At 43.9% G+C, this 27,298-nt stretch overlaps 1 protein-coding gene across 1 annotated transcript in view; it reads left to right on the top strand.

The window, feature by feature from the left end:
* The first annotated feature begins 479 nt into the window (after positions 1–479).
* The window catches only part of ZCCHC4 (zinc finger CCHC-type containing 4), a 61,019-nt gene continuing 34,200 nt past the window's right edge, over positions 480–27,298 (top strand). Inside the window, exons 1-4 of the mRNA XM_082267968.1 lie at positions 480–603; positions 5,773–5,891; positions 9,800–9,882; positions 13,157–13,432. Of these exons, the coding sequence (XP_082124094.1) occupies positions 489–603; positions 5,773–5,891; positions 9,800–9,882; positions 13,157–13,432 (593 nt within the window). The 5' untranslated portion in view covers positions 480–488. The remainder of the gene's footprint in view (positions 604–5,772; positions 5,892–9,799; positions 9,883–13,156; positions 13,433–27,298) is intronic.

The following is a 27,298-nucleotide window of genomic DNA, read 5'->3' as shown; positions in this document are numbered from 1 at the left end:
TGGGAGGAAATACCCCAGGACACCATCCGATGTCTCAAAAGGAACATGCCCCAACGTTGTCAGGCATGCATACAAGCAAGTGGGGGTCATACAAAATACTGAGTACCATTTTGAGTTGCGTCAATGAATTTTCAGCAAAATTAACTAGCCTGCTGCATCATTTTTTCCACTTAGATTTTCAGGGTGTCTTTGAATTCAGCCCTCTGTAGGTTGATACTTTTCATTTCCATCAAGCAATGTGGGATCCTTTCATTCTAACACATTACCCAGTCCATACCAGTATAGATATCCAGCATGAGATTTTTCCCCATGGAGATCTGATGTGTTTTCAATGTGTTCCTTTCATTTTTTGAGCTGTGTATTTGTACATTGTTCGTTCATTCAGCTCACTACATCCTTTGCACACTCTTTCACTTCCTGCTCTGTGCTGTCACATGATCCACTCCCCCTCCCAATTGTAGTCATGTGACTGTGATGTCATCAGGCAGATGCCAGCAGTCAGCATGGAGGCAGAAGGAGAGTCACACATGTCTGGGATGTCAGATGGATTCCAAGTCTTGCTGGGTGATCAGAGGAAGGAGGGGGCTCCGCACTGTCCTCATGGTGAGATCCCCCCAGTCCTGTCCCTGTTCTGTGTGCAGCCTGTGTGTCAGATCATTGTATTTACAAACATTTTGAGTGTGCTGTGCTGTGTTCTTCTATATACACTTTATATCAATGATAACAGCGAGATCAGAAAGCAATGATCTGGGTGGCTGGCTCAGCATGCTGAGACTTGTAGTTCTCTTTTTACTTGTGATAAAGTAACTTTGTACCTCTTTGAGCTGTCACCCTCGCGTCTCTTGCTGTGTGCTTTTTCACACTGCAGAATTTGCATCTCCTTGCTGTGTTCAGGATGCAATAAATAAATAAATGGCACTGCAAGCAAGACATGCATTTTTTCTTTTTTGTTCTTTTCTGTAATGTGTTTAGGGGCTGCTATATTAACATCATTATTATTATTATTATACAGGATTTTTATAGCACCAACAGTTTACGCAGTGCATTACGTTATAAATATAGTGTAAATGCAGCTTTAGAAGTAGTATTCAACCTGCATTTAGAAAAAAATTGCTGACAGACAGGGTTAATTTTTTAAACTATACATTTTTGTTTTCATTTGTTATGATGGCCATACACTATATGAAAAATCGGCCGAAATTCGCTCATTTGGACAGTTTGTTCGTTTTTCCGCCAGTTAATTGGCTCAAATCGGTAATCGGGTGTGACGTTTGTGAGCCAAAAAAAGACAAGTTTGGAAATTTTCTGCCAAATGAACGATAAATAAAAAGGTTAATGTGTTTCTCGCCCAAACTGTTTGCGTTAGGTATTTGTGACAAAACGCACAAAAAACTGATTATGTCCATTGAACGATTTCTCAGTCATTACATGATGGCACGATAGTTTGATCTCACAGCCGAGTTCTCGTCTTTCGAAAAATTGTTTTTTGGATAGTGTATGGCCAGCATTAGTATGTAGAAAACCAAGAAGAGATACAAAAAAAAACCCCACCATGATCAAGTAATTTGGTGCATCAATTCAGTTAAAATATGTAGGAAAATAAGATATAAATATGCAACACAGTAAAACTGTAAAATAGACCTTTTGGTTTTAGGCCCCTTTCACACTGGCGGCTGTTCTGCCACTAGTAAAAGCATGTTTTGTTATTTTGAAATTCCAACACTTCTGGCACAGGGATCAATCACGTTTGTACTTTGCGTTTATCTGCGATTACTTACGTTTACATGCAGCTGCGTTTACCTGCGGTAGTAAACTCTTGCCTTTTCTATAGCTACTGATTACTTATTTTTTCTTTGTACTGTGATTAACTGCGTTTATGTACAGATAGCTGCAGTACATCACTCCTGGCCGCTGTCCATTTTATTTTTCCTAAACGCACAAAACTGTATGTTGGTAAAGCGTTGCTAAATGTAGTGTGTGTAAATGGCGCCATAGGGATGCATTGTCTGCATTTATCTATGTTAAGTTCCTCTATCTGCAGCTAAAAGCTGAAATCCAAATGCCCGTGTGAAAGGGACCTAACTTTGATAGGACAATCCAGACATAGGTAATAGGTAGAAAATATACTATGTAAGTACCGTATATACTCAAGTATTAGCCGACTTTTTCAGCAATTTTTTTTTATGCTGAAAAAGCCCCCCTCGGCTTATACTCGAGTCACTTACCTGTCCTCCCTGGGGCTGACTAAACGTCGGCCGACATGTACACTGCGCATGCGCTGCCGCCATTCGGGAGAGCCCGTACGCAGACAGTGCATGCGCAATGACATGTGGTGCCGGGCGGCACCATCTTTAAATGTAAGGCGCCTCGGGATGGGAAAGCAGGACCCCCCTCTGCATCTCCTGCGCCATGCCGGCAGCCCCCGCATCTCCTGCACCATGCCCGCAGCCCCTGCATCTCCTGCACCATGCCCGCAGCCCCTGCATCTCCTGCGCCATGCCGGCAGCCCCCGCATCTCCTGCGCCATGCTCGCAGCTTCTTCCTCTCCTGTACCATGCCGGCAGCCCCCTGCATCTCCTGCACCATGCCGGCAGCCCCCTGCGCCATGCCGGCAGCCCCCTGCATCTCCTGCGCCATGCCGGCAGCCCCCTGCATCTCCTGCGCCATGCCGGCAGCCCCCTGCATCTCCTGCGCCAATGCCGGCAGCCCCCTGCATCTCCTGCGCCAATGCCGGCAGCCCCCTGCATCTCCTGCGCCAATGCCGGCAGCCCCCTGCATCTCCTGCGCCAATGCCGGCAGCCCCCTGCATCTCCTGCGCCAATGCCGGCAGCCCCCTGCATCTCCTGCGCCAATGCCGGCAGCCCCCTGCATCTCCTGCGCCAATGCCGGCAGCCCCCTGCATCTCCTGCGCCAATGCCGGCAGCCCCCTGCATCTCTTGCTCCATGCCTGCAGCTTCTTCCTCTCCTGTACCATGCCCGAAGCCTCTGGTATCTACGTTTATTTTTGAAATTTACCAGTAGCTGCTGCATTTCCCACCCGAGGCTTATACTCCAGTCAATACGTTTTCCCAGTTTTTGTGGTAAAATTAGGTGCCTCGGCTTATATTCAGGTCGGCTTATACTCTAGTATATACGGTAAATAGAAAACAACTAGGTTGATATTAAAAATTATTAAAGCAAAATAATCCAGAGAGGGGTACACACGATTGGATTGAATACTTAAAGGGTAACTTCACTTTTGTGGTAAAAACAAAAAGCTTGCACATTAAAAAAAACAAAAAAAAAACATTACATATACAATTGCAACACAAGTCATATTGTAATTAAATGTTATCAAAAATTACCTTTCCATTTTAATCTGCAGCTCTGTAATTTTCTGTAAAATGCAGATGGTATACAGAACGCTCCCAGATATGTCATTTCCTGCTTGTGTGATTGGCTCACTGATTTTCCCAGAAGTCTGCACTGTGATACAAATCAGATTTTGAGCATCCCCTGCAACAAAAACATCATACTCCAAAAGGGAAATCACATCTAAAGGGATGCAGACCCTGCCACTTTCCTCATTAGAACCCTGCAAGTGCAGCAGCTGATTATTTTAAAACCACTCCCATTAGATTCACTTTGCACATGGAAACAGACAAACAGCTATTTCTCCAGAATAACAATAGGTAGGAATCTGCAACAAAGTTTGTTAAAATCCCCGCAGTGTTTTTTTCTCAACAAAAGTGGAGTTACACTTTAAATTGTCCTGAACCAAGAGGGGAATCTAGGAACATAGAGGATGATAAGTAAGAGCCCAGGAAAATATAAGTACAACTGGGTACATCTAAGTATTTGTGAAGATAGGAAGGTCAGGTGCCCTCATGAACTTGACATGAACACATGAACGTCTATGGTCCAAACCTAGTTTTTATGATGTAAGAGACCTTATCGGTCTCTTCTCTCATAAATACTTCCCTTTGCCTGTGAGCGGTCATGTACATTGAGCCTCCCATGTGCAACTCGGTGTACATTTATGGCACTTACTCTTTGCCATCATGATGTGATGTCATCACAACCTGGATATTCAAGTGACCAAGCAGACAACCTGGAAGGAAGACTGGGTGAAGATGGAAGCACTCAAGCACTGACAGCACAGTGATCTTTTGGCAGGTGAGTCTGTCATAATGTGCTATTACGCCTGTGCAAAATCAAATTTCTTCATAAATGTAGGCCAAAATGCTTTCTGCTACGTGTTTTTGGAAAAAAAAATTGCCCACAAGTGTATATTAATTTGGTTTGTGCAAAAGTTTTAGCATCTATGAACTATGGTGTATATATACTGGAATTTACGCAGCTATGACACTGTACTTGCAGTGGTGCTGATCAGTGACTTATAGTGGGACTGTGATAGTGTGGCGGGCAATCTGGCACTAGCTGACGCAGGATGGGAGGGTAACTAACTAACACTGACATCAGTAGTGACACTAATACAGCGATCAGTGCTAATACTGTACTTGCAGTGGTGCTGATCAGTGACTTATAGTGGGACTGTGATAGTGTGGCGGGCAATCTGGCGCTAGCTGACGCAGGCTTGGAGGGTCACTAACTGACACTGACATCAATAGTGACACTAATACAGTGATCAGTGTTAATATTGTACTAATGACACTGGCTGTGAAGGAGTTAACATCTAGGGGCATTCAAAGGGTTAACTGTGTGCCTAATAATGTGTAATGTGTGCAGTATGTGCTGCTTTTATCTTAATACCTGTGTTTTCTCCCAGGAAACGGCCAGATTGCTGTTCACAATACACGAAGTTCTATGTTTTTGTAATAGGACACAGCTGATCAGCTGATGTCAGCCAAAACCATTGGCTGAAATCAGCTGCCAAACTCATGCTGTGCCCAGTCACAGCAGGGGACGTGCGCCCAAAGCCAGGAAAAAAAGATTGCCACATACCAGTGCGTCGCCTGGCTTGTACCTTAGCTGCTGCCCACTCGCAATACAACTACTGTGGGCGGGCAACAAATGGTTAAAGTTGCACTATAAGTCCTTATATTGCAGTTGGGGTGGTACGCATGCTCCAGTGTGTCACACATGCTGTGCACTCAATAATTTGCTTTATGGCCACAGCAAATCTAACTTGGTTTGCAGATTTTAATAGCGGTACCACCTGTCAGACTTGCCCAATGGAATAATTTGGCTTGCGATTGTGGTGTGACATTACAATAGGAAACCTACCTTATGGCCACTGCTCTGCTGCCCTCATTGCAAATTTATTCTGTGAATTCCTGTAGAGGCAGAGACTGTTTTGTGATTGGTTGGTGTACACCAGGGACGGTCAACTTTCTGCAATGGGGGTCCCTAAGTGCAGCCCTTGACATCACTTAAGGGCCACACATAAAATTGAGTGTATAATCAGTGTCATAGACATTAGACACAAGGCAGGATATAGCCAAAGATCAATGGCAAGATACAAGAGACGGTCAGAGCCTGTGGATCTAATACCAGAGATGTTCAAATACTGTAGACACGACACAACAGCGGGTCAGAGACTGCTAGAAATCACCGCTATAACAGAGCAACAGGGAAGTAGAGATTTGTGTCTGCAGGGGTCCTGAGGGCCACACAAAAAGAGCCAAAGGGCCTAATTTGGGCGCCGGGGGTGTACATTGTAAAGTAGTGTCAAGTTTTGAGATGCCGTGTAAATGAGTAATTTAAAACATGATACAACATTATTTCATTAGCAATGGTATATTTTAATGATATTTTTGTTTATTCTCATAGGCCCAACACTATTATTTGTAAAGACCGCCAAAGGGAAGGAAGATGGTAGGAGATTCTATGCCTGCTCAGCCTGCAGAGATAGAAAAGACTGTAAATTCTTCCAGTGGGCAGATGAAAAGGTAAAATTATTATTGTGTATATAGTAGAGCTGCAATAATCGTTAAAAAAAATCACAATCTCGATTCAAACACCCTAATGATGTTAATCCGGCATTTCCACGATTCTTGTAACAGGTGCAGAGCCGTTCTCTGGTGGAGGTGTCAAAAAACAGAAACAAAAAAAAGCAGGCTGCAAAGTTTATCACAACATTGCTGAGATAAAAAGAAACATTGTATCATTTGGTTCTTTTAGATCAAAGGAATGAACTTTGTCTCTAAATAAGGGCAGTTTAATCACTTAAAGAGGAAGTAAAGCTTCCTCTGTAACTTGTACCCAGGGCTCAAAATTTAAAGTCCTGAGCTACTAGCCAGGCCTTAAGAGTTACTCGCCACCAGTTGCCCCACCCAACTCCTACCCTGCCCCGCCCCTAATTCCGCCCCTAAACACGCCCTCATATATTATCTCATAAAATTACACTGATAAATGTTTTTGCATTAATGCAGAAGTTACAAAAATAATTAATAAAGTTTTCAGTGCCCATCAGTGCAGCCTCATCAGTGCCCATCAAGGGTCTGGAGGGCGGGGGGCTGAAGAGCACTGGGGGGGGCTGTAGGAGCGGGGCTGAAGAGCACTGGGGGGGCTGGAGGGGGGGGGGCTGAAGAGCACTAAGGGGCTGGAGGGGGGGCTGAAGAGCACTGGGAGGGCTGAAGAGGGGGAGGGGCTAAAGAGCACTAAGGGGCTGGAGGGGGGGCTGTATAGCACTGGGGGGCCAGCAAAAGAAAAAAAATAAGTTGTATAGGAGGGGTATGGGGGGCTGCATATAGAGGAATTGATCTTTCCATATTCCTCCTGCAGCCGCTGAATGCCTGCAGAGAGGAGAATCAGGCATCCAGCGGCTGCAGGAGGAATATGGAAAGATCAATTCCTCTATATGCAGCCGCCCCACCGCTTCTCCCATCCATTCACACAGGGAGGCTTGCTCTAAAGAACGGCCACCTGTGCCGTCCTTTAGAGCCCTGTGCTGTAAGCGGCGGCTCCAGCGCGTATGTGCTGGAGTGACATCATCATGGCTCCGGCCATGATCAGGCCGGAGAACGCAAACCCAAAAGGAAGATGGCTGAACATGTTGGCTGTGTCACCAGTGAGCGGCAAGTGCTGCAGGGGCTTTGTTCTAAGGTAGGTAAATGAGCTAGTATGTGATGCATACTAGCTCATTAGGCCTTTTGTCTTATCAGGTTTTTTATTTATTTATTTTTCTGAGGTTTACAACCTCTTTAAAGACTAGGATTTTTTCTGACACTTGTTACTTACAAGTTAAAATCAGTATTTTTTGCTAGAGATGTATTTTGAACCCCCAAACATTTCTATGTATTTTCTAGCAGAGACCCTAAAGAATAAAATGGCAGTAGTTGCAATATTTAAATGTGACACTGTATTTGCGCAGCTGTCTTTCAAAAGCCACATTTTTGGGATAAAAATACACTTGAATGAATTAAAAAAAAAAAAATAAAAAAAAAAACAGCAAAGTTAGCTCAATGTTTTGTATAATGTGGAAGATGTTATGACGAGAATCAGGATCTTTATTCTAAGAAAAAAAAAAAAAATGTGATTCTCATTTTATCCACAATTGTGCAGCTCTAGTATATAGTTGTTTAAGAAGCCACCCGAGCCCCACTTGCATCATGCTGTGTAGCTGAGTGCAGTACATGGATTTGCTGCAGTAGAATAAATAATATATACTACACCAGATCCATGCACCCATGGGGAGGTTTACTAAAACTGGAGGGTGAAAAATCTGTTGCAGCTTGGCAATCAGCTGCCAGGTTGTATCCCTGGTTCACACTGAATGCGACTTTGAAATTGTCACTTCACTTATAATCGCACTATTTCAAAGCCGCATGTCAGTGCGATTTCAGGTGAGACTTGGCTGACATCTGTGTGATTTCATGCAGATGTCTATGCAAGTCACACCTGACATCAGCAAAAGTAGTGCAGGAGCTACTTTTTCAAATTCAGTTGCACTGATTTGAACAGTCTAATCGCATGACAAGTCGAACCGGTGTGAATGAGGATTTATTCTCAAAGCTTAATTGAACAAGATGAAGTTAGAAGTTGCTTGGCTACCATGCACAGCTGCACCAGATTTGACTGCTCCAGTGTGTTTGAAATTGGTTGTTTTATTCTGTCTGTAGCAACCATCAGCTTCATGTCCCTTTCAAAATAATCTTTATGATTAAACTGGTTTTAAAGTGAAACATTTTTTTACCCTTATGCAATCCCTGCATTAAGCTAAAAAAAATTCCTGTATTTCCAGAAGATTTCCCAGGACACCTACTGTGACGGGAGTCACTTTGGGCATAGGGGTTGTGGACCCCAAATTCCTTTAGAGAGGTTGGGGGGCACCATGTGGGGCTCTCTTATGTTTAAGTCACCCTGCATCTGTTATGGATGCAGGGTGACCAGGAGGGTGGTGAACACTGAGAATATGGTTTAGACTACTACAAATAGGACAGATGGGTGATGGTCTGGATTGCTTCATATTTGTCAGCAAGGTCTCCATGTAGAAATATTGAGATTTGTTCCCATTTGCCATGAGGTCTCTGACCAGGAAGTACAACTCCTAATATGGTCATTCCAGGAAGTTCAATGAGGAGACTGACTGTCTAACAATGTTTCTTTTGTCTGAGGTGGCTTTCCATTCACCTATTGTCGGGGTGCTAATGAACTCACCTGTTGTCTGCTAAGGGATGTATTGACACTCAGAGTAATGTGTATTGGGGGCTCGTTATGGAACCATTGTTCTCCGTCTGGCTATTGTGTACATTGATTGTTCCCTGGGGGCTTCTGTCTCATTACACATAACAGTCCTTCTGGTCAAGCTATCTGGCTAATCCCTGCTGACTTATTTTCAAGTCCTCATTTGCATGGCTAAGGAGGACCTGAAAGAGAACGGCATGTACTTTGCAATTGACCAATGGGAAAGCGGTTGTTGGGGGCAGGATGTTCCAAATTCTGTATAAAAGTGTATTGTGTACTTCCAATAAATCGTCTTCCTGTTTGAACTTACATACAGCCTGCTTGGTGTTTGTTCTAATGGATTCCGAACGGCACATAGCTGTAGTTTGGATCCCGGAGCCTTGGTTGACTGAACCATCAGACGTTGCGATCTGCAAGCTGACTCACTAGAAACAGAGGAGTGTTGGGAGAGCGGAAGCGAGCGAGCAAGGGTCTCGTCACACCTACCAACCAGCCTGCAAAAAAATAAAAATAACAAATTACCGTGCCTAACAGTTTATGTTAAAAACAAGGGGTATAGTTTACACACATTTTCAAATATATTGGAATATATTGGAAGCCACAGTGCCTACGTCAAGGCAGCTCTGTGGACCATAGTACACTGCCGCTTACACATATATTTGCTAATGTGTGCAAACTAAACCCCTTGTTTTTAACGTGAATTGTTAGCCAGGGTCAATTTTGTTTAATTTTCTTGCAGGCTTGCTGGCAAGTGTGCTGGGAAATTTGTGATTTGTTAGAGACAGCAGCGGGGGCCATTGGCTTTCCGCTGCTGTTAATCAAATCCTGTGAGGAGTAAGGGGATACGGGGCAGAGTCATGCTGAGTGTCTATAGATGCACACAGCCCGGCTAAGGAGCGAGTCCGAGCATGCACCCCCATAGGAAATGGCTTCTTATGGTGCCGCACAGAGAAAAGTAGGAGCCAAGAGTGCTAGCGGAGGGCCCCAGAAGACGAGGATCAGTACTGCTCTGTGCAATAACATTGCACAGAGCAGGTAAGTATAAATATGTTTATTATTTTAATAAAAAAAAAAAAAACAAGCCAGCATGTACTTGGCAAAATGCTTAATATTGTGAATTATAAGTAAAAAATATGTATACTCCACAGTTCTCCTTGTTATTTTTGAATAGGTTTCAGAAGCCAAACGGGAAGCTAGAGAAGAATATAACCGTAGCTGTCAGCCTCCCATGTCCCATGACCAGTACATGATAAGGTATCTTCCTAAATGGAGACACTTCTACTGTATCTCCTCTTCATATATAATTAGTGCTTTATCTCCTTTTTATCATTATAATGCATGGTAATGGTAGGTTGCCAAATGTACCACACATGGTGATTAAGGTTTTGTAGTGGGAACCTTAAAGTATACTTTACCTTGTAAAGCAGCCCATAGCGTGTAAAATAGAAATGAAAGGCAAAACATTTCTGTATAGATATAAAAAAACATTATAAATTATGTTTTCCCCTGATCACATTCCCTCTGTTCTCAGCTGCATATGAGCTGTGGTAGGAGAAACAGCAGCACAATGAACTTCCCAGTGAAAGGCTATCCTGGGGGGTGTGCATGTCAGGATAAGTGTGATCATTGGAGGAGTTCCCAGCATAGCTAGAGAACTGACCATGGTGTGTTCTCTTGCATAGTATGGTCAGTTTTTAATAGGAAAGCAAAGGGGCTGGCAGGAACACCAGGTATTTCAGACAGAAGAATCAATACAAAGAAATCAGGATACTTTTCATACAAGTACATGGTACAGCAGACACATATCAGGAATATGAAATGTTGGGTTTACATACTCTTTAAGGCTCGGTTCACATCGGTGCGATGGAATGTGCGATGATGGCTGTGCAAATCACATGCGATGTCTGTGCGAAGCGAATTCAGCCATACAGATTGTATGGCTTAATTTGCATCGCATTCGGACCAAACTCGTGCAGGACCCTTTTTTGGTCTGTCCAAATTGATAGTTTGAACCGATCTGGGGTGTCATTAACTTTGTATTGACACTCCCAGCGGTTTGCATATGGCAGTGTGAACTGCCTGTGGGAACCCGCAGTGGATTTGCAGGGTTTACCCATTGCATCAATGTAAACCTGGAAAAGGTATGCAGATCAGTTGTCCAGGCAAAGATGACTGGTCCACTATCATTGTGAGTGACCTGGGATAGGTTGAAAAGCATCAAGGAAGGTTTTTTTTTTTTTTTTTTTTTTTTTTGTTAGAGAAATTATGTATGCAGTCACTTTGTTGACAGCTCAATAAATACAGCAAAAAGAGTGCCAGGATTGGAATGTGACTGTTACAGTGCCTTGCGAAAGTGTTCGGCCCCCTTGAACTTTGCAACCTTTTGCCACATTTCAGGCTTCAAACATAAAGATATAAAACTGTAATTTTTTGTGAAGAATCAACAACAAGTGGGACACAATCATGAAGTGGAATGAAATTTATTGGATATTTCAAACTTTGTTATCAAATTGGGCGTGCAAAATTATTCAGCCCCTTTTACTGTCAGTGCAGCAAACTCTCTCCAGAAGTTCAGTGAGGATCTCTGAATGATCAAATGTTGACCTAAATGACTAATGATGATAAATAGAATCCACCTGTGTGTAATCAAGTCTCCGTATAAATGCACCTGCACTGTGATAGTCTCAGAGGTCCGTTTAAAGCGCAGAGAGCATCATGAAGGACAAGGAACACACCAGGCAGGTCTGAGATACTGTTGTGGAGAAGTGTAAAGCCGTATTTGGATACAAAAAGATTTCCCAAGCTTTAAATATCCCAAGGAGCACTGTGCAAGCGATAATATTGAAATGGAAGGAGTATCAGACCACTGCAAATCTACGAAGACCTGGCCGTCCCTCTAAACTTTCAGCTCATACAAGGAGAAGACTGATCAGAGATGCAGCCAAGAGGCCCATGATCACTCTGGATGAACTGCAGAGATCTACAGCTGAGGTGGGAGACTCTGTCCATCGGACAACAATCAGTCGTATACTGCACAAATCTGGCCTTTATGGAAGAGTGGCAAGAAGAAAGCCATTTCTTAAAGATATCCATTAAAAGTGTTGTTTTAGAGTTTGCCACAAGCCACCTGGGAGACACACCAAACATGTGGAAGAAAGGTGCTCTGGTCAGATGAAACCAAAATCAAACTTTTTGGCAACAATGCAAAACGTTATGTTTGGCGTAAAAGCAACACAGCTCATCACCCTGAACACACCATCCCCACTGTCAAACATGGTGGTGGCAGCATCATGGTTTGGGCCTGCTTTTCTCCAGCAGGGACAGGGAAGATGGTTAAAATTGATGGGAAGATGGATGGAGCCAAATACAGGACCATTCTGGAAGAAAACCTGATGGAGTCTGCAAAAGACCTGAGACTGGGATGGAGATTTGTCTTCCAACAAGACAATGATCCAAAACCTAAAGCAAAATCTACAATGAAATGGTTCACAAATAAACATCCAGGTGTTAGAATGGCCAAGTCAAAGTCCAGACCTGAATCCAATCGAGAATCTGTGGAAAGAACTGAAAACTGCTGTTCACAAACGCTCTCCATCCAACCTCACTGAGCTCGAGCTGTTTTGCAAGGAGGAATGGCCAAAAATTTCAGTCTCTCGATGTGCAAAACTGATAGAGACATACCCCAAGTGACTTACAGCTGTAATCGCAGCAAAAGGTGGCGCTACAAAGTATTAACTTAAGGGGACTGAATAATTTTGCACGCACAATTTTTCAGTTTTTTATTTGTTAAAAAAGTTTGAAATATCCAATAAATTTCGTTCCACTTCATGATTGTGTCCCACTTGTTGTTGATTCTTAACAAAAAATTACAGTTTTATATCTTTACGTTTGAAGCCTGAAATGTGGCAAAAGGTCAAAGTTCAAGGGGGCCGAATACTTTCGCAAAGCACTGTATCTTTTTAACATTATAATGAAGTTGTAGGAGGATGAGCATGGGCAGTGTCCTTTCCTAAAAACTCCATCCTAATTGCCTGTGCTGACACTGTAGGCTGACAGCCTATCCCTGTGGAATACATGTGGGTGGTATAAAAAAAAAAAACGAAGGCTCCAGTTACACTTGTGCGACTTCTCATGCAACTTTGGACATCAAAGTCGCATGTCAAGTCATTCCCCATGTTTTCCAATGATAACCATTCATATATGTGCGACTTAAAGTTGCAGCGACTTCAAAGTAGTTCATGCACTACTTTGATCTGACTTTCACTTTTAATGTTAACCCTCATAAGTTGCATGAAAGTCGTAACCTGAATGTTATACAATGCAAAAGTTGTCCATTATCACTAGTAAAAGCCAAAGTCGTATCCAAGTCACACCCATCCATAGTTGCGTTAAAGTTGCATCAAAGATGCACTCCAAAGTCAGCGCAACTTTAGAGACGTAAAAGTGTGACTGGAGCTTTACCCGACTAGGTTGCTGTATTACATTTCTAGATGGCTAGTTCAATTGATCTGTTTTCTTTTCACACCAGGTTTCAAGAGTTTATTGGGCTTCCTCTGGCAAAAAGGAAATTTTGTCAAGACTGCCAGCAGCTCTTGTTGCAGAATGAGTGGGAGGGACATTCAGGTCATCATATTGTTGGAGATATTTCTGTAACTCAATTGAAGAGACCCAGTCAGCTCCTGCATCCACTGGTGAACAAGAAGAGCAATGCACAATACCTATTCACAGACAGAAGCTGCTCATTCCTGCTGGATACCATCATTTGCCTGGGCTATAGACGAGTTCTGTGTGTGGGTACACCAAGGTACGGCCAAGACATTCACTCTGACAATCATGTGAAAATGTTGCAGAAAAAAAAAAAATGTTAAATGACATCCAAAGGTCTCAGCAGAGCAAACCTAAATTTAATGTTCATCTTAAAAGAGAACATTTTTTGGAATATTCTTTTTAAAAGAGAAAATTCTTTGGAATATTCTTTTCAAAAGAGAAAATTATTTTGAATATTTTTTTTAAGTTTCCCAAGTGCTGCGATAACAATACACAATTTTCATATGCTATATTTACCTAAATCAGTATTAAAATGTTTTTTAAAGGTTTAAGGTTTTTTTACCATAATGCATTCTATGCATTGAGGTAAAAAGCCTTAATGCATAGAATGCATTAAGGTAAAAAAAAATAAAAATCTTGGGACAATAATAATATGAATGGGGGAGAAAGCAGAAGGGGGTGGGCGAGTGGCATCACTTTTCTCAGTAGCGGCCACACGCATCTCAGCCGCTGCTACTGAGAAAAGTGATGCTACTCATCTGCACCTTCTTCTTTCTCCACAGAATTCATATCATTTTTGTCTCACAATGTATTGTATTCTGTGAATTGGCAGTGGAGTTCCTATCGTTCATTTGGTCCTCCTCCATTCACGGAACGTGGTGTATCAATAATATACAGTTCTATTCAAAATTATTCAACCCCCACTGAAATTGATTGTTTTGGCCAGTTTGACATTGATTTTGATCATTCAGTCATCCTGCTTACAATTAAATCAAAGAGGCACGTGTAGGTCAGACAAATATAACATAACATTTATAATGAAATAACCACAAATGTCTTTTCTGTGCTCACATCATTATCAGTTTTATTCAACCTCCAAGTGACATTCAATCTTAGTACTTAGTACAACATGCTTTTACAGTTATAACAGCTTTTAAACGTGAAGCATAGCTTGACACAAGTGTCTTGCAGCGATCTACGGGTATCTTCGCCCATTCGTCATGGGCAAAAGCCTCCAGTTCAGTCACATTCTTAGGCTTGTGCACTGCAACTGCTTTCTTTAAGTCCCACCAGAGGTTCTCAATCGGATTTAAGTCTGGTGACTGTGATGGCCACTCCAAAATGTTCCAGCCTTTAATCTGTAACCATGCTCTAGTGGACTTGGAGGTATGCTTGGGATCATTGTCCTGTTGAAAGGTCCAACGTCTCCCAAGCCTCAGTATTGTGACAGACTGCATCACATTGTCATCCAATATCTCCTGGTACTGAAGAGAATTCATGGTACCTTGCACACGCTGAAGCTTCCCTGTACCTGCAGAAGCAAAACAGCCCCAAAGCATGATTGACCCCCCGCCATGCTTCACAGTAGGCAAGGTGTTCTTTACTTCATAGGCCTTGTTCTTCCTCCTCCAAACATAGCGTTGATCCATGGGCCCATTTTGTTTCATCAGTCCACAGAACACTATCCCAAAACTTCTGTGGTTTGTCCACATGACTTTTGGCATTCTGCAGTCGACTCTTCTTATTCTTTGGAGACAGCAAGGGGGTGCGCCTGGGAGTTCTGGCATGGAGGCCTTCATTACGCAGTGTGCGCCGTATTGTTTGAGCAGAAACTTCAGTACCCACATCTGACAAATCTTTTCTCAGTTCCTCAGCAGTCACACGGGGACTTTTCTCCACTCTACGCTTCAGGTAGCGCACAGCAGTCAAAGTCAGCATCTTCTTTCTGCCACGACCAGGTAGCGTTTCAACAGTGCCCTTTGCCTTGAATTTGCGAATGATGCTTCCTATGGTGTCTCTTGGTATGTTTAACATCTTTGCAATCTTCTTATAGCCATTGCCCTTCCTGTGAAGAGTAATCACCTCTTCTCTTGTCTTCCTGGACCATTCTCTTGACTTCACCATGTTTGTAACCACACCAGTAAATGTCTAGAAGGAGCTGAGTATCACAGTCATTTTAAAGCTGCCTAATTGGTGCTTATTAGGCTTTATTGCTGCTCCCTGACATCCACAGGTGTTTTCAATACCTGATTGAAAACACTTCAATGAACCTCTGTTCTTCAGAGTGGTAGTCTATAAGGGGTTGAATAATTGTGTCAATGAAGAATTCACAAAAGAAACATTTACTACTGTATTACAAAACCAATTGATGTCATTTTAGTTGCATATGGTTCTTTAAGAAGTCCTTGTAGGATTTAATTCTGAATACAATTACAAATGTACACTAAATGTCCTAAAACCCTTCACAGCATTGGGGGGGGGGTTGAATAATTTTGTATACAACTGTAAGTTCTGTGAATGGTAAACAGGGCAGAATGGGGCAGGCGTGCAGTGCAACCTTTCTCAGTAGCAGACGCTGCTGTTAACCATGCCATCATCAGAAGGCAGCTGCTCAGGGAAGTATGCGGTGACGGTGAAGGAAAATTAGGGACTAGAAATACGAAAAATGAAACTAGGAGTGGAAAATTTATGAACAAGTGGATGAACAACCAGTACATACCTAGATAACTATTGTCCTCCTGGTATATTCCTGTGTTATATGCTGGTGATAACCTGATACCCTGATTTGTTATTGCTAACGTTTCTACTTTTTTGTACTTCATATTTTCAATAAAAAATACTGTAAACATACATTTATGAAAAAAGTAGATTGTGTTTTAAGTTGCATATTGATAGAGCCATCTGTATAGCCTCCATGAAGGAAAGATCGTCTTTTTAAGGACAGGGGGAAAACTGAAAAAAAAAAAGCACTACAAGATAAAAGGTTCTTCTTCTTCTGCCCAAAATCCAATCACCTCTGTCACTACCTTCTCACATGAGTTCAGTTCTGTCAAGGGTATCATTTCCAAGTATCTACTGGTTTTATATGCATATTCTGATTTTCTTCCCATTTTGTCAGCAGGCTGCAGATTTTCAAGCTGCCATTCAAGTACCCTGGGGAATATTTTATCCCCTAACCCAGTGCTTCTCAACTCCGGTCCTCATGACCCCCTAACAGGCCAGGTTTGCAAGATAACTGAAATACATTGCAGGTGATATTATTTGCTGCTCAGTGATTGCAGTATTCTAGTCTGCATCTCCCCAAGGAGATCATTCTGCATTCCATCTCCCCCTGCATCTCCCCCGTTCCTTCAGAGCCCCGTGCCGTTACCGTCGGCTCCCGCGCGCATGCGCGGGAGTGACGTCATCACGGCTCCAGCCAATCAGATGGCCGGATGCCGCAAACCCGGAAGAAGGGCGACACAACATGTCACCCACGAGAGAGGTGAGCGGTCGGCACTTCGGGGCTTCGTTCTTAGGTAAGTATTTCATAATGAGCTAGTATGCGATGCATACTAGCTCATTATGTGTTTTTCTTTCAGGTGTTCGTTTTTTAAAAAAAAAAAATTCGGAGGTTTACAACCTCTTTAAAATCTGTCCTGTTAGTGTGCCCTGAGGACCTGAGTTGGGAATCACTGCCCTAACCTATTTCTGTCTTCACAACAGAATAAGACGTGGTTGACTGTCTCTGGATCATATGTATGTGGCTTGAGCACCTGCTACTTTTGTGACGAGCACAACAGTAAACCTAAGACTATTGCTGCTTGTGCTACTGGGAGAGAATATACCACCCGTAACAATGTCAACTGTGGCACTTCTAATGTGGTCTATGCCATAGAATGTACATCATGTAGACCAGTCGTCCTCAACCCTGGTCCTCAGGGCCCACTAACAGGCCAGGTTTGCAAGGTAACTGAAATACATCCCAGATGATATAATTTGCTTCTCAGTGACTGCAGTACTCTAGTCTGCATCTCCCCAAGGTAATACTTAAAGCGGAGTTCTGGGCACAGAAGTCAATTTTCAATAAGCATACCCCCGGGACAGTCAGGGCTAGCACATTCCACAATGGCTAGCCTCTGATCTGTCCCGGTTCGCACTTACCTTTTAGAAGAAATACTTATAAAATTTCTTCCACAGCGTTTCCATCTCTCTTGTGGGCAGCTGAAGCCGGCGCGGTCCTCTTCTGTGTCTTCTTCCGCGTCTTCTTGTCCCAGAATGCGCCTGCACCGGCCCCTCTCGTCACTTCCGGTGCGGCGCCGCATTCCTCCACAGCTTCTGGGCATGCCCAGAAGCTGTTTAGCAGGGGAATGCGGCGTCGCCCGGAAATGACGAGCGGGGCCGGTGCCGTCGCATTGATTCCTGGGAGCTATGACGTTCAGCTCCCAGGAATCATAGCGAGACAGGAAGTGACGGGGTGAGCCGCGGCTCCGAGGGAGGAAGTACCCTGAGGTGAGTATTTACGATCTTCAATTAAAAGGTGAGTGAACAAAAAAAAAAAAAAAAATAACTATCCAATTCCTTTTCAGGTCAGGTCTACCTAGCGGAGGGGCACAAAAAAACAATATTGTTTTTGTGCCCGGAACTCCGCTTTAAAGTCTGGCCTGTTAGTGGGCCCTGAGGACCGGAGTTGAGGACCAATGATATAGACTACAGTATGTAGGGTGTACGTCACGCCCTATGCGAGCCAGAGTTAGCGAACATTATCATGGCATTTCTTACATTCGCAACTAGGGATTGTCCAAAGTCTCGAAACTATTTAAACTTACTCCTGCTGGCAACATGAGTTCATTTAAATTTTGTGGTTTTGAAAGGGTTAAAGGTTCTCTATGAGGGGGTGACACCCACAGGAAGCTCCTTGGAAGGGAGGTCTGGTGGATTTTTAATCTCCACACTAGGATTCCTGCAGGTATGAACTACAGGTATGATGTGGACCTTTTTCTGAAATGATACCATCATTTAGTCTAGTGTATTGTTAGTGCTTTGAATCATGGATTATTTATTCTGTGCTATTAACTGCACTTTATGTATTTATTTTTGGCTCTTTTATATGCATTGGAGCCATATATTTTCACACAGGTTATTGCCTTTATGTACTTATTTACGTATTTGTTTTTTTATTTATTTGATTTCTTTGAACTGTTTTTGTTTCTTGTCTTAAAATTGTGTTTATTTCCATAAGCTTTCTCAGTGTTTAAGTCTCGATTCACACTACGGCGATCCGACTTCAGGGGCGACCTGTGAAGTCGCGTGCACCGCGACTTCGGCACGACTTGCACAGACTTCATAAAATTAATGTCTATGCAAGTCGCCTCCAGGTCACCCCGAAGTAGTACAGGACCCTTTTTCTAAGTCGGAGCGACTTGTGTCGCTCCTATTAGAACCGTTCCTGTACTACACTATGGACCGCGACGGTGCACGACTTGTCAGGCTGACCAAGTCGCCTGACAAGTCGTACTAGTGTGAATGGAGACTTATGCCTGGTTACCAATTAAGCAATTTTTTTTTTTTTATTAGCACAATTGTCTGATTGCTTGTTGGTTAGGTGGAGTTTATTGCACTATATACAGTGCCTTGCCAAAGTATTCGGCCCCCTTGAACTTTGCGACCTTTTGCCACATTTCAGGCTTCAAACATAAAGATATAAAACTGTAATTTTTTGTGAAGAATCAACAACAAGTGGGACACAATCATGAAGTGGAACAAAATGTATTGGCTATTTCAAACTTTTTTAACAAATAAAAAACTGAAAAATTGGGCGTGCAAAATTATTCAGCCTCCTTAAGTTAATACTTTGTAGCGCCACCTTTTGCTGCTATTACAGCTGTAAGTCGCTTGGGGTATGTCTCTATCAGTTTTGCACACCGAGAGACTGAAATTTTTGCCCATTCCTCCTTGCAAAACAGCTCGAGCTCAGTGAGGTTGGATGGAGAGCGTTTGTGAACAGCAGTTTTCAGCTCTTTCCACAGATTCTCGATTGGATTCGGGTCTGGACTTTGACTTGGCCATTCTAACACCTGGATATGTTTATTTGTGAACCATTCCATTGTAGATTTTGCTTTATGTTTTGGATCATTGTCTTTTTGGAAGAAAAATCTCCTTCCCAGTCTCAGGTCTTTTGCAAACTCCATCAGGTTTTCTTCCAGAATGGTCCTGTATTTGGCTCCATCCATCTTCCCATCAATTTTAAACATCTTCCCTGTCCCTGCTGAAGAAAAGCAGGCCCAAACCATGATGCTGCCACCACCATGTTTGACAGTGGGGATGGTGTGTTCAAGGTGATGAGCTGTGTTGCTTTTACGCCAAACATAACGTTTTGCATTGTTGCCAAAAAGTTAGATTTTGGTTTCATCTGACCAGAGCACCTTCTTCCACATGTTTAGTTTGTCTCCCAGGTGGCTTGTGGCAAACTTTAAACAACACTTTTTATGGATATCTTTAAGAAATGGCTTTCTTCTTGCCACTCTTCCATAAAGGCCAGATTTGTGCAGTATACGACTGATTGTTGTCCTATGGACAGAGTCTCCCACCTCAGCTGTAGATCTCTGCAGTTCATCCAGAGTGATCATGGGCCTCTTGGCTGCATCTCTGATCAGTCTTCTCCTTGTATGAGCTGAAAGTTTAGAGGGACGGCCAGGTCTTCATAGATTTGCAGTGGTCTGATACTCCTTCCATTTCAATATTATCGCTTGCACAGTGCTCCTTGGGATGTTTAAAGCTTGGGAAATCTTTTTGCATCCAAATCCGGCTTTAAACTTCTCCACAACAGTATCACGGACCTGCCTGGTCTGTTCCTTGTTCTTCATGATGCTCTCTGCGCTTTAAACGGACCTCTGAGACTATCACAGTGCAGGTGCATTTATACGGAGACTTGATTACACACAGATGGATTCTATTTATCATCATTAGTCATTTAGGTCAACATTGGATCATTCAGAGATCCTCACTGAACTTCTGGAGAGAGTTTGCTGCACTGAAAGTAAAGGGGCTGAATAATTTTGCACGCCCCAATTTTTCAGTTTTTTATTTGTTAAAAAAAGTTTGAAATATCCAATAAATTTCGTTCCACTTCATGATTGTGTCCCACTTGTTGATTCTTCACAAAAAATTACAGTTTTATATCTTTATGTTTGAAGCCTGAAATGTGGCAAAAGGTCGCAAAGTTCAAGGGGGCCGAATACTTTCGCAAGGGACTGTGTGTGTGTGTGTAATATATATATATATATATATATATATATATATATATATATATATATATATATATATACTCCTGTATCTCACTTCATTATTGTGCTGTGATCAAGGCGGTTTGCCGAAACATGTTAGCCTTCTTGTCTGCTCTTTTCATGTAACAAATAAGTTTTCTGTGTGGATTTGGAGTTGCTGGCTCACTTACTGGATTTGTTTGCTCACTTGGGAGCCAGAGCACCCATTTTGTGGATTCCATCCATTAATTTTATATAGAGGTTCCCCTGTACAGAGCGCTGCAGCTGTTGTTTATACCTAGATAACTATTGTCCCCTTCTGGTATATTCCTATGTTAGGCTGGTGATGACCTGATTTGATGTTGCTAACTTTTCTACTTTTAAAAAAATTTTGTAAACATACATTTATGAAAAAGTGGATGTGTTTAACCGCTTTACGACCGCCTGCAGCAGTTATACTGCAGCAGGCAGCCGCTCCTGCGCGAACCGCCTTAACTGTACGGCGGTCGCAAAAAGGAGGCTAGGCGGTGAGCGCGCACCACTGGCGGTGCCAGCCTGCCCCCACTCATCAGCGGGGAAGCCGATGCAGCAGGCAGGCGGCGCCGATTTCCGGCTGACACCCGCGATCGTTCTCCGCTGAGAGAGAAGAACGGTCAGCTGTTGTAAACACAGCTGACCGTTCTTCTCCCTGGAATGATCATAGAGCCCCTGCGATCCTTCTTCCAATAATTTTTATTCAAGAATAACAAGTGAACATAGCATCAAAGTACAATAATGAAATGTTGAGAAAGTAACATATCTTGGAGAAATAGCAATAATAATAGAACAAGGCAATCAAAAGAATGAAGGTTTTCAGTCCATACGGCAACATTCCCAAGAGCTAAGCAGTACAGAAAACACTAGAAATGTAATGGCCAATGAGAAAACAGGAAAAGTACATTTAAAAGTAACAGTACGGCCTCAAGAATAGCATACCTGTCTGCCAGCTCTCTTCCCAACAGGGGGGCTAATTTGAACACGGTAAAAAGAAAAAAATAGCACAGGCAAAAGCAGAATACACCTTGTACAGTTCGACAGCTAACTAGAGTGCTATCTCCCCCAACAAACTTAACGTAATAATAAGTAGTTACCTCCCAATAACATGGAAGAGGGGCCACTGGCCCAGAGAAGTACTAGGTAGGAGAGGATCAGGGGTAGAGAAGGAAGGGAAAGAGAAAAGAGAAGAGAATAGGACAGAAAGAAGAGGGTACAGCCAATCCCCAGGAGAAGACAATTAGGTAATCTAATTCAAGGTCACTCCAGGTACCAGTGAGATACCTACATATTTGGCCCAGTACTCCCAGATTAATTCAAATCTGGGTACCGTATTGGTCAGGACACTGACCATCCTTTCTTGGGTCATTATCCAGGTGATTTTATTTCGTATCTTCCTGATGGAGACCCTGGATAATTTCCAGGACCCCGCAATGGAGAGTTTTGCACCCAGTAGAATATAGCGAACTAATGTTTGGGTGTATTTCGGAATGCCAGGGAGCCTCGAATGCAGAAGTGCAACAGGGGCAGTGGTGGGAAGCCTGTGACCGGTAACTTTGTATATCATGTGAAAAATTCTGTTCCACGTGCCTCTTAGTCTAGGACACTCCCACCAAACATGTAGCATAGTACCAGGCATCTGACATCCCCTGAAGCATAAAGGTGAGGAAGAGGGATACATCTTGTGAAGTTTAACTGGTACAAGATACCATCGGGTCATTACTTTTAATCCCGCTTCCATTAAAGGAACACTTCCGATCCCCTGAAAGGAGCGAAAGCCAGCTCTACTCCATTCCTCCATGTCCCAGGTGAATGCCAGATCCCTTTCCCAAGCCTGCATATATGGAAGCTTCTCTTGATCGGATATCAGTGACTGATAGATTATTGAGATGCCCCCTCTCTGCTCTGCAGAGTTAAAGCACCATACCTCATAGCTTGTGAAGGAGAAGGGGGGTGTCTCATCTTTCGAAATGGTTGCAAGAAAGTGAGAGATTTGCAGAAATCTATACTTTTCCGATAGTGGCATTTTGAGCTTGTCAGAGCAATATTTAAGTGTGAAGGGGCCCTTGGGAGTGAAAAAGTGTCCTATACGATAAATTCCCTTATCCAGCCACCATTGAAAGGCCTTGATGTCCATACCGGGTTGGAAGGCCGGGTTATGGAATAAGTGTGAAAGTGGTCTCATACGGGAAGTAAGAGAGGAGGACTGCCGTAGCCTATCCCACAAAGCGAAGGAAGAGGACAATACTGGGGACAGTATGGGAGGTCTGAGTCTGGGCGGACTCCAGAGAAGGAAATCTAGAGTGTATGAGGGGACTGCCTGCCTCTCGATTTGTATCCAGTCTGGTTTTTCAAATCTAGAGTAAACCACAGAGAGCTGAGCTAGTCGTGCTGCACGATAGTAGAGCCACAGGTTGGGGACTCCCAACCCCCCCCTTCGTCTATGAGTGTATAAAACCTTGCGGGAGAGTCTATGACCCATGCCCCCCCAAATAAAATCGATTACCGCATTTTGAAACTTGCGCAATGGTTCCCTGAGGAGGTGAATTGGGAGAGCCCTAAATAGGTATAGTAGTCTAGGAAGCAGGTTCATCTTAATGGCATTGATTCTGCCTAGCCATGATAAGCGATAGAGAGACCAACTCTGTAGTTCTCCACGTAGGGATTGGTAGACAGCTGGGTAATTTGCTTTGTGTAGATCCTCGAACTTGGCTGTAAGATTAACCCCTAGATATCTGATATGGGAATTATTCCAGAGGAACTCGAAGGAGGATTGTAGGCGTTGGGCCTCCTCCCTTTTAACTGAAATATTCAGGATGGATGATTTCGTTAAGTTAACCCGAAGGCCTGAAACTTTCGCAAAGTCCTCCAGTGTTTTGCAGATATTAGGAAGGGAAACGGAAGGTGAAGTGACGAATAGAAGCAGGTCGTCTGCAAATAACGCACATTTATGTTCTTGGTTGCCACATGTGACCCCCTTGATGTCTGGATTGGATCTGAGTGCAAGGGCGAGAGTCTCAATCGCGATCGCGAAAATAAGAGGAGAAAGGGGACACCCCTGTCTCGTCCCCTTAGAGATTGGGAACGAGTCAGAGTAATAGCCCTGATATCTAATCCTTGCTTCGGGGGAGGAATAAAGAGCCCTAATTATGCCCATGAAGCTTGTGCCAAATCCCCATCTTTCCAGAATTGTGAATAGATATGGCCATTCGACAGTGTCAAATGCCTTTTGAAGATCTATAGAAAGAAGTAATCCTTCCTGCGGATCCCCCCCAGCCCATCCCGACTGTAGTATAGAGATGATGTCGATCGCCCGCCTTACTTGGTCAGGGCCCTGTCTACCCGGGATAAAGCCTACCTGATCCTTATGAACGTACAGATTAATAAAGGACGCTAACCTATTCGCCAGTAGTTTGGTAAGTATCTTTAAATCATTATTTATAAGCGAGATGGGCCTATAGTTGCTAACTTCTCCTGGGTCCTTATCCGGCTTAGGTATTACTGAGATGAAAGCCTGATTGTTTTGCTTGTCGACCGGACTACCTTCTTTAAGGTTGTTAAAGTACCTAGTTAAGTAGGGGGAGAGCAACTCAGAGAATGTCTTGTAGTAAATGTTAGGGAAACCATCTGGTCCCGGTGCAGAACCCAATTTAAGGTCTTTAATCACTCCTCTAATCTCCGCTTCAGAGAAGTGTGCTTCCATGACCTCCTTATGTTGTTTAGATATACTAGGGATAGGCAAGTTGTCTAGAAAGGAATGTAACGCTTGTGACTTGTCGGAGCGGGCATCGCTATAAAGGTTTTGAAAGTAGGTTGCAAATTCCTGCAATATGCGTATTGGGTTCTGGGTTTTACCTCCCCCCCGATGGACATTTTGGGCATTGCGTGGAGTCTCATCCTGGGTCTAAGTTTCAGGGCAAGTAGTGTCCCTATTTTATCCCTCTGATGGTAGAATTTAGCTCCCTGCCATCTAATGTGCTTCTCAGCCGAGCTGGTCAGAGCCATATTGAGGTCAGCCCTGGTTGCGTCGAGAGCCCTCAGAGACGCCCTGGAAGGTTTACGTTTGTGTTCGGCACTTAAAGCCGCAAAGTCCTTTTCCAGGCTCAATAGGTGAGCCTTCCGTTCCCTTTTGATATTGGACGAAATCTGTATCAGTTTCCCGCTAATGGTCGATTTATGAGCTGCCCAGAGGGTTTCAGGAGAGATCCCATCTAGGTCGTTCAAAGAAAAATATTCCGAAATTGCGCGTTCAACTTCCGTCACTCGACATGGGTCGCTAAGAATGGACTCATTAAGTCTCCAGTGAAATGGGCCCTTAGGGGCGCAGGATCCAGCAATCTTAATTATCACCATCGAGTGGTCCGACCAGACCACATCTTTGATAGATGCCATAACCAGTGAGGGGATCAAGGCCTGAGAGACCAGAACATGGTCTATGCGAGCAAAGGTCTGGTGTGGATGAGAGAAGTGTGTGTAATCTTTCGAGGTTGGGTGTAATTCCCTCCAGCTGTCCACCAATCCCATTTGATTGATCAATTTGGCAATCTGTGAACTACGTTTGGGTGGTTTGACCGTTTGAGAACCCGGTGGTTTGGATTTGTCTAAGCCATAATCAAAAGCCGTGTTGGAGTCCCCCCCTAAAATTACGTGGCCCTCTAGTTGTGGCATAATCCGGCTAAACATATTCTGGAAGAAGTGTGTCTGATTCTGATTAGGCGCGTAGTAGGAGACAAAAGTATACAATAGTCCCTCTATGGTCCCTTTAACAAGGATGAATCGCCCCCCGGGGTCCCGTAGTTCATAGTGGGGGGTGAAATTACAAGATTTAGCAAAAAGGATAGCTACTCCCCGCGTTTTGTCCTCTGCATTAGCTAAAAAAAAATTGGGGTACTTAGCGTGTATAAACGAGGGACAGTAAGATCGGGGAAAGTGAGTTTCCTGGATCATTAAGACCTCTATCCCCCTGCGGTGAAAGTCCTGAAATGCCTTCCTTCGCTTCATGGGAGAGTTGAGACCTTGGGTATTGTGGGAAGCTATTTTGAGGTATGGGGCCATGGTTTTAGAAAGAGACATGAGGCAGGCAGTGTTGGTGCATCTGAAGAATCTTTTCACTCACCCCGTTCCAAGACAATATATCTGGAGTGCAGAGTCGATATTGCATGAGGATCCATTGTAGAGCTGAAGTGGTATGTGATATCCTCCCGGAGACCAGCTGTGAGAAAAGAAGAGAGGCAGTAAGAAAGAGGAACTGGGGAAAATAGGAAAGAGGAGAGAAAGGGAGAGAGAGTGGACCTGCGTCCAAAAAGGACATCCAATGCCGGGTTGAGGTCCACACCAACCCGACAAGGTTAAGTATGGGGTTCCAGCCTCCCGGAAAGGGGGGCTGGAGAGAGTCACGCGAGAAAACCGAAATCCTCTCCCGTGACTGGTGGAGGCGTCATCCGACCACTCCGGCAGGGCTCCCGCCCCATAGAAAAAAATGCTGTAGAGATAAAACAAACAAATGTGGTAAAGCATGCAAAAATAATTGACTGCAATAAACGCACGACCCTCAGGGGCTCCGCTACCCCCCATCTACTCAGCCGGAAGGGTCCCCAAGAGTGGCGTCAGAGTCCACTGCTGAGTACATAAATTGGTAGTAGGCTCATGTACCGGCTGCGAATTGCCTCGATCAGGGCCCCCCCCCGCAGAGGGGGGACCCGCGCAAGGGGCTGAAACAAAAACAGCAGGCATCCAAAAAAAAAAAAAGGGGGGGTGCAGTACTTGCAGACAAAAGCCAAAAAGTAAACGGAACGTCTGAAGGCCAGTCCAACAGGGTCTAGTCTGAAGAGAAAAAGGAAAATCCATGAAATTCCATAGACATCAATCTCGAACCAGGAGGATGGAGACAGACACATGAGGAGGAACTCCACTGAGAAGGAACTCTTGCTAGAAGCTTCCGCGGCGACGATCAGGGAGGTTTACCATCTTTAGAGCGCTTAAATTTGGATCCATTCCAAAGGGGAGCAATGGGGCTTGATGGGTTAGGGCGTTTTGACGGGCCTGATCCGGAGGAGGATGCCGGGTGATCCGGGGGCTGTGGCAGTAGTTGCAGATGCTGAAGTAGCCTTTCTCCCTCCGTGAAGCTGGAAAAAGTATAGGTCTTATTCCTGTAAGTGAATTTGAGGGCGAAGGGGAAAGCCCACCAATATTTAAGCTCCTTCTGTGACAGAATGGAAAGAAGTGGCTTCAATGTTCTCCGCCGTTGTATTGTAGAGGGGGCTAGATCAGTGAAAACCTGGACTGCGTGGCCCTGACAAGTAAGATTTGGAACCTTCCTGGCTCTGCTGACAATTTCTTCCTTTATCATATAGAAGTGGGGTTTGACCACTATGTCCCTCGGATTACCGTCCCGCCTTGGGGGACCCAGTGCTCTGTGCGCTCTGTCAAGTTCAAGTTTGTGTGCTGGTATATCAGGGATAAGATCCTTAATGAGCCCCTGCACAGCGGTCTGGACGTCCGCAATCGATTCCGGCAGACCCCTCAGTCTAAAATTGTACCTGCGAGACCTGTTTTCAAGGTCTTCCACCTTAAGGAGGGCCGAGTCCAGCTGATCCTGAAGTGATTGTATAAGGGTAGTGTGCTGGTTAGTTTTTGTCACTGTCCTGTCAATTTTATTCTCCATGGCTTCCATCCTGTCCCCCAGGTTTTGAAAATCCACTTTTAAGTTTGAGGTAATTTTGTCAGCAATTTGTGACATACCCCTCTCCATCATGATGGACATTTTGAGGAGAAGATCCTCATAATCTGAGTGGGAGAGCCCTCCGGATCCCTCTGTGGCAGGGGGTCTGATGGTGGTTATTGGT

Source organism: Pelophylax lessonae (assembly GCF_965119305.1).
Source record: "Pelophylax lessonae genome assembly, chromosome: 1".
NCBI lineage: Eukaryota > Metazoa > Chordata > Amphibia > Anura > Ranidae > Pelophylax > Pelophylax lessonae.
Note: the sequence above shows the minus strand (reverse complement) of the source record. Positions and strands in the feature narration are given on the sequence as shown.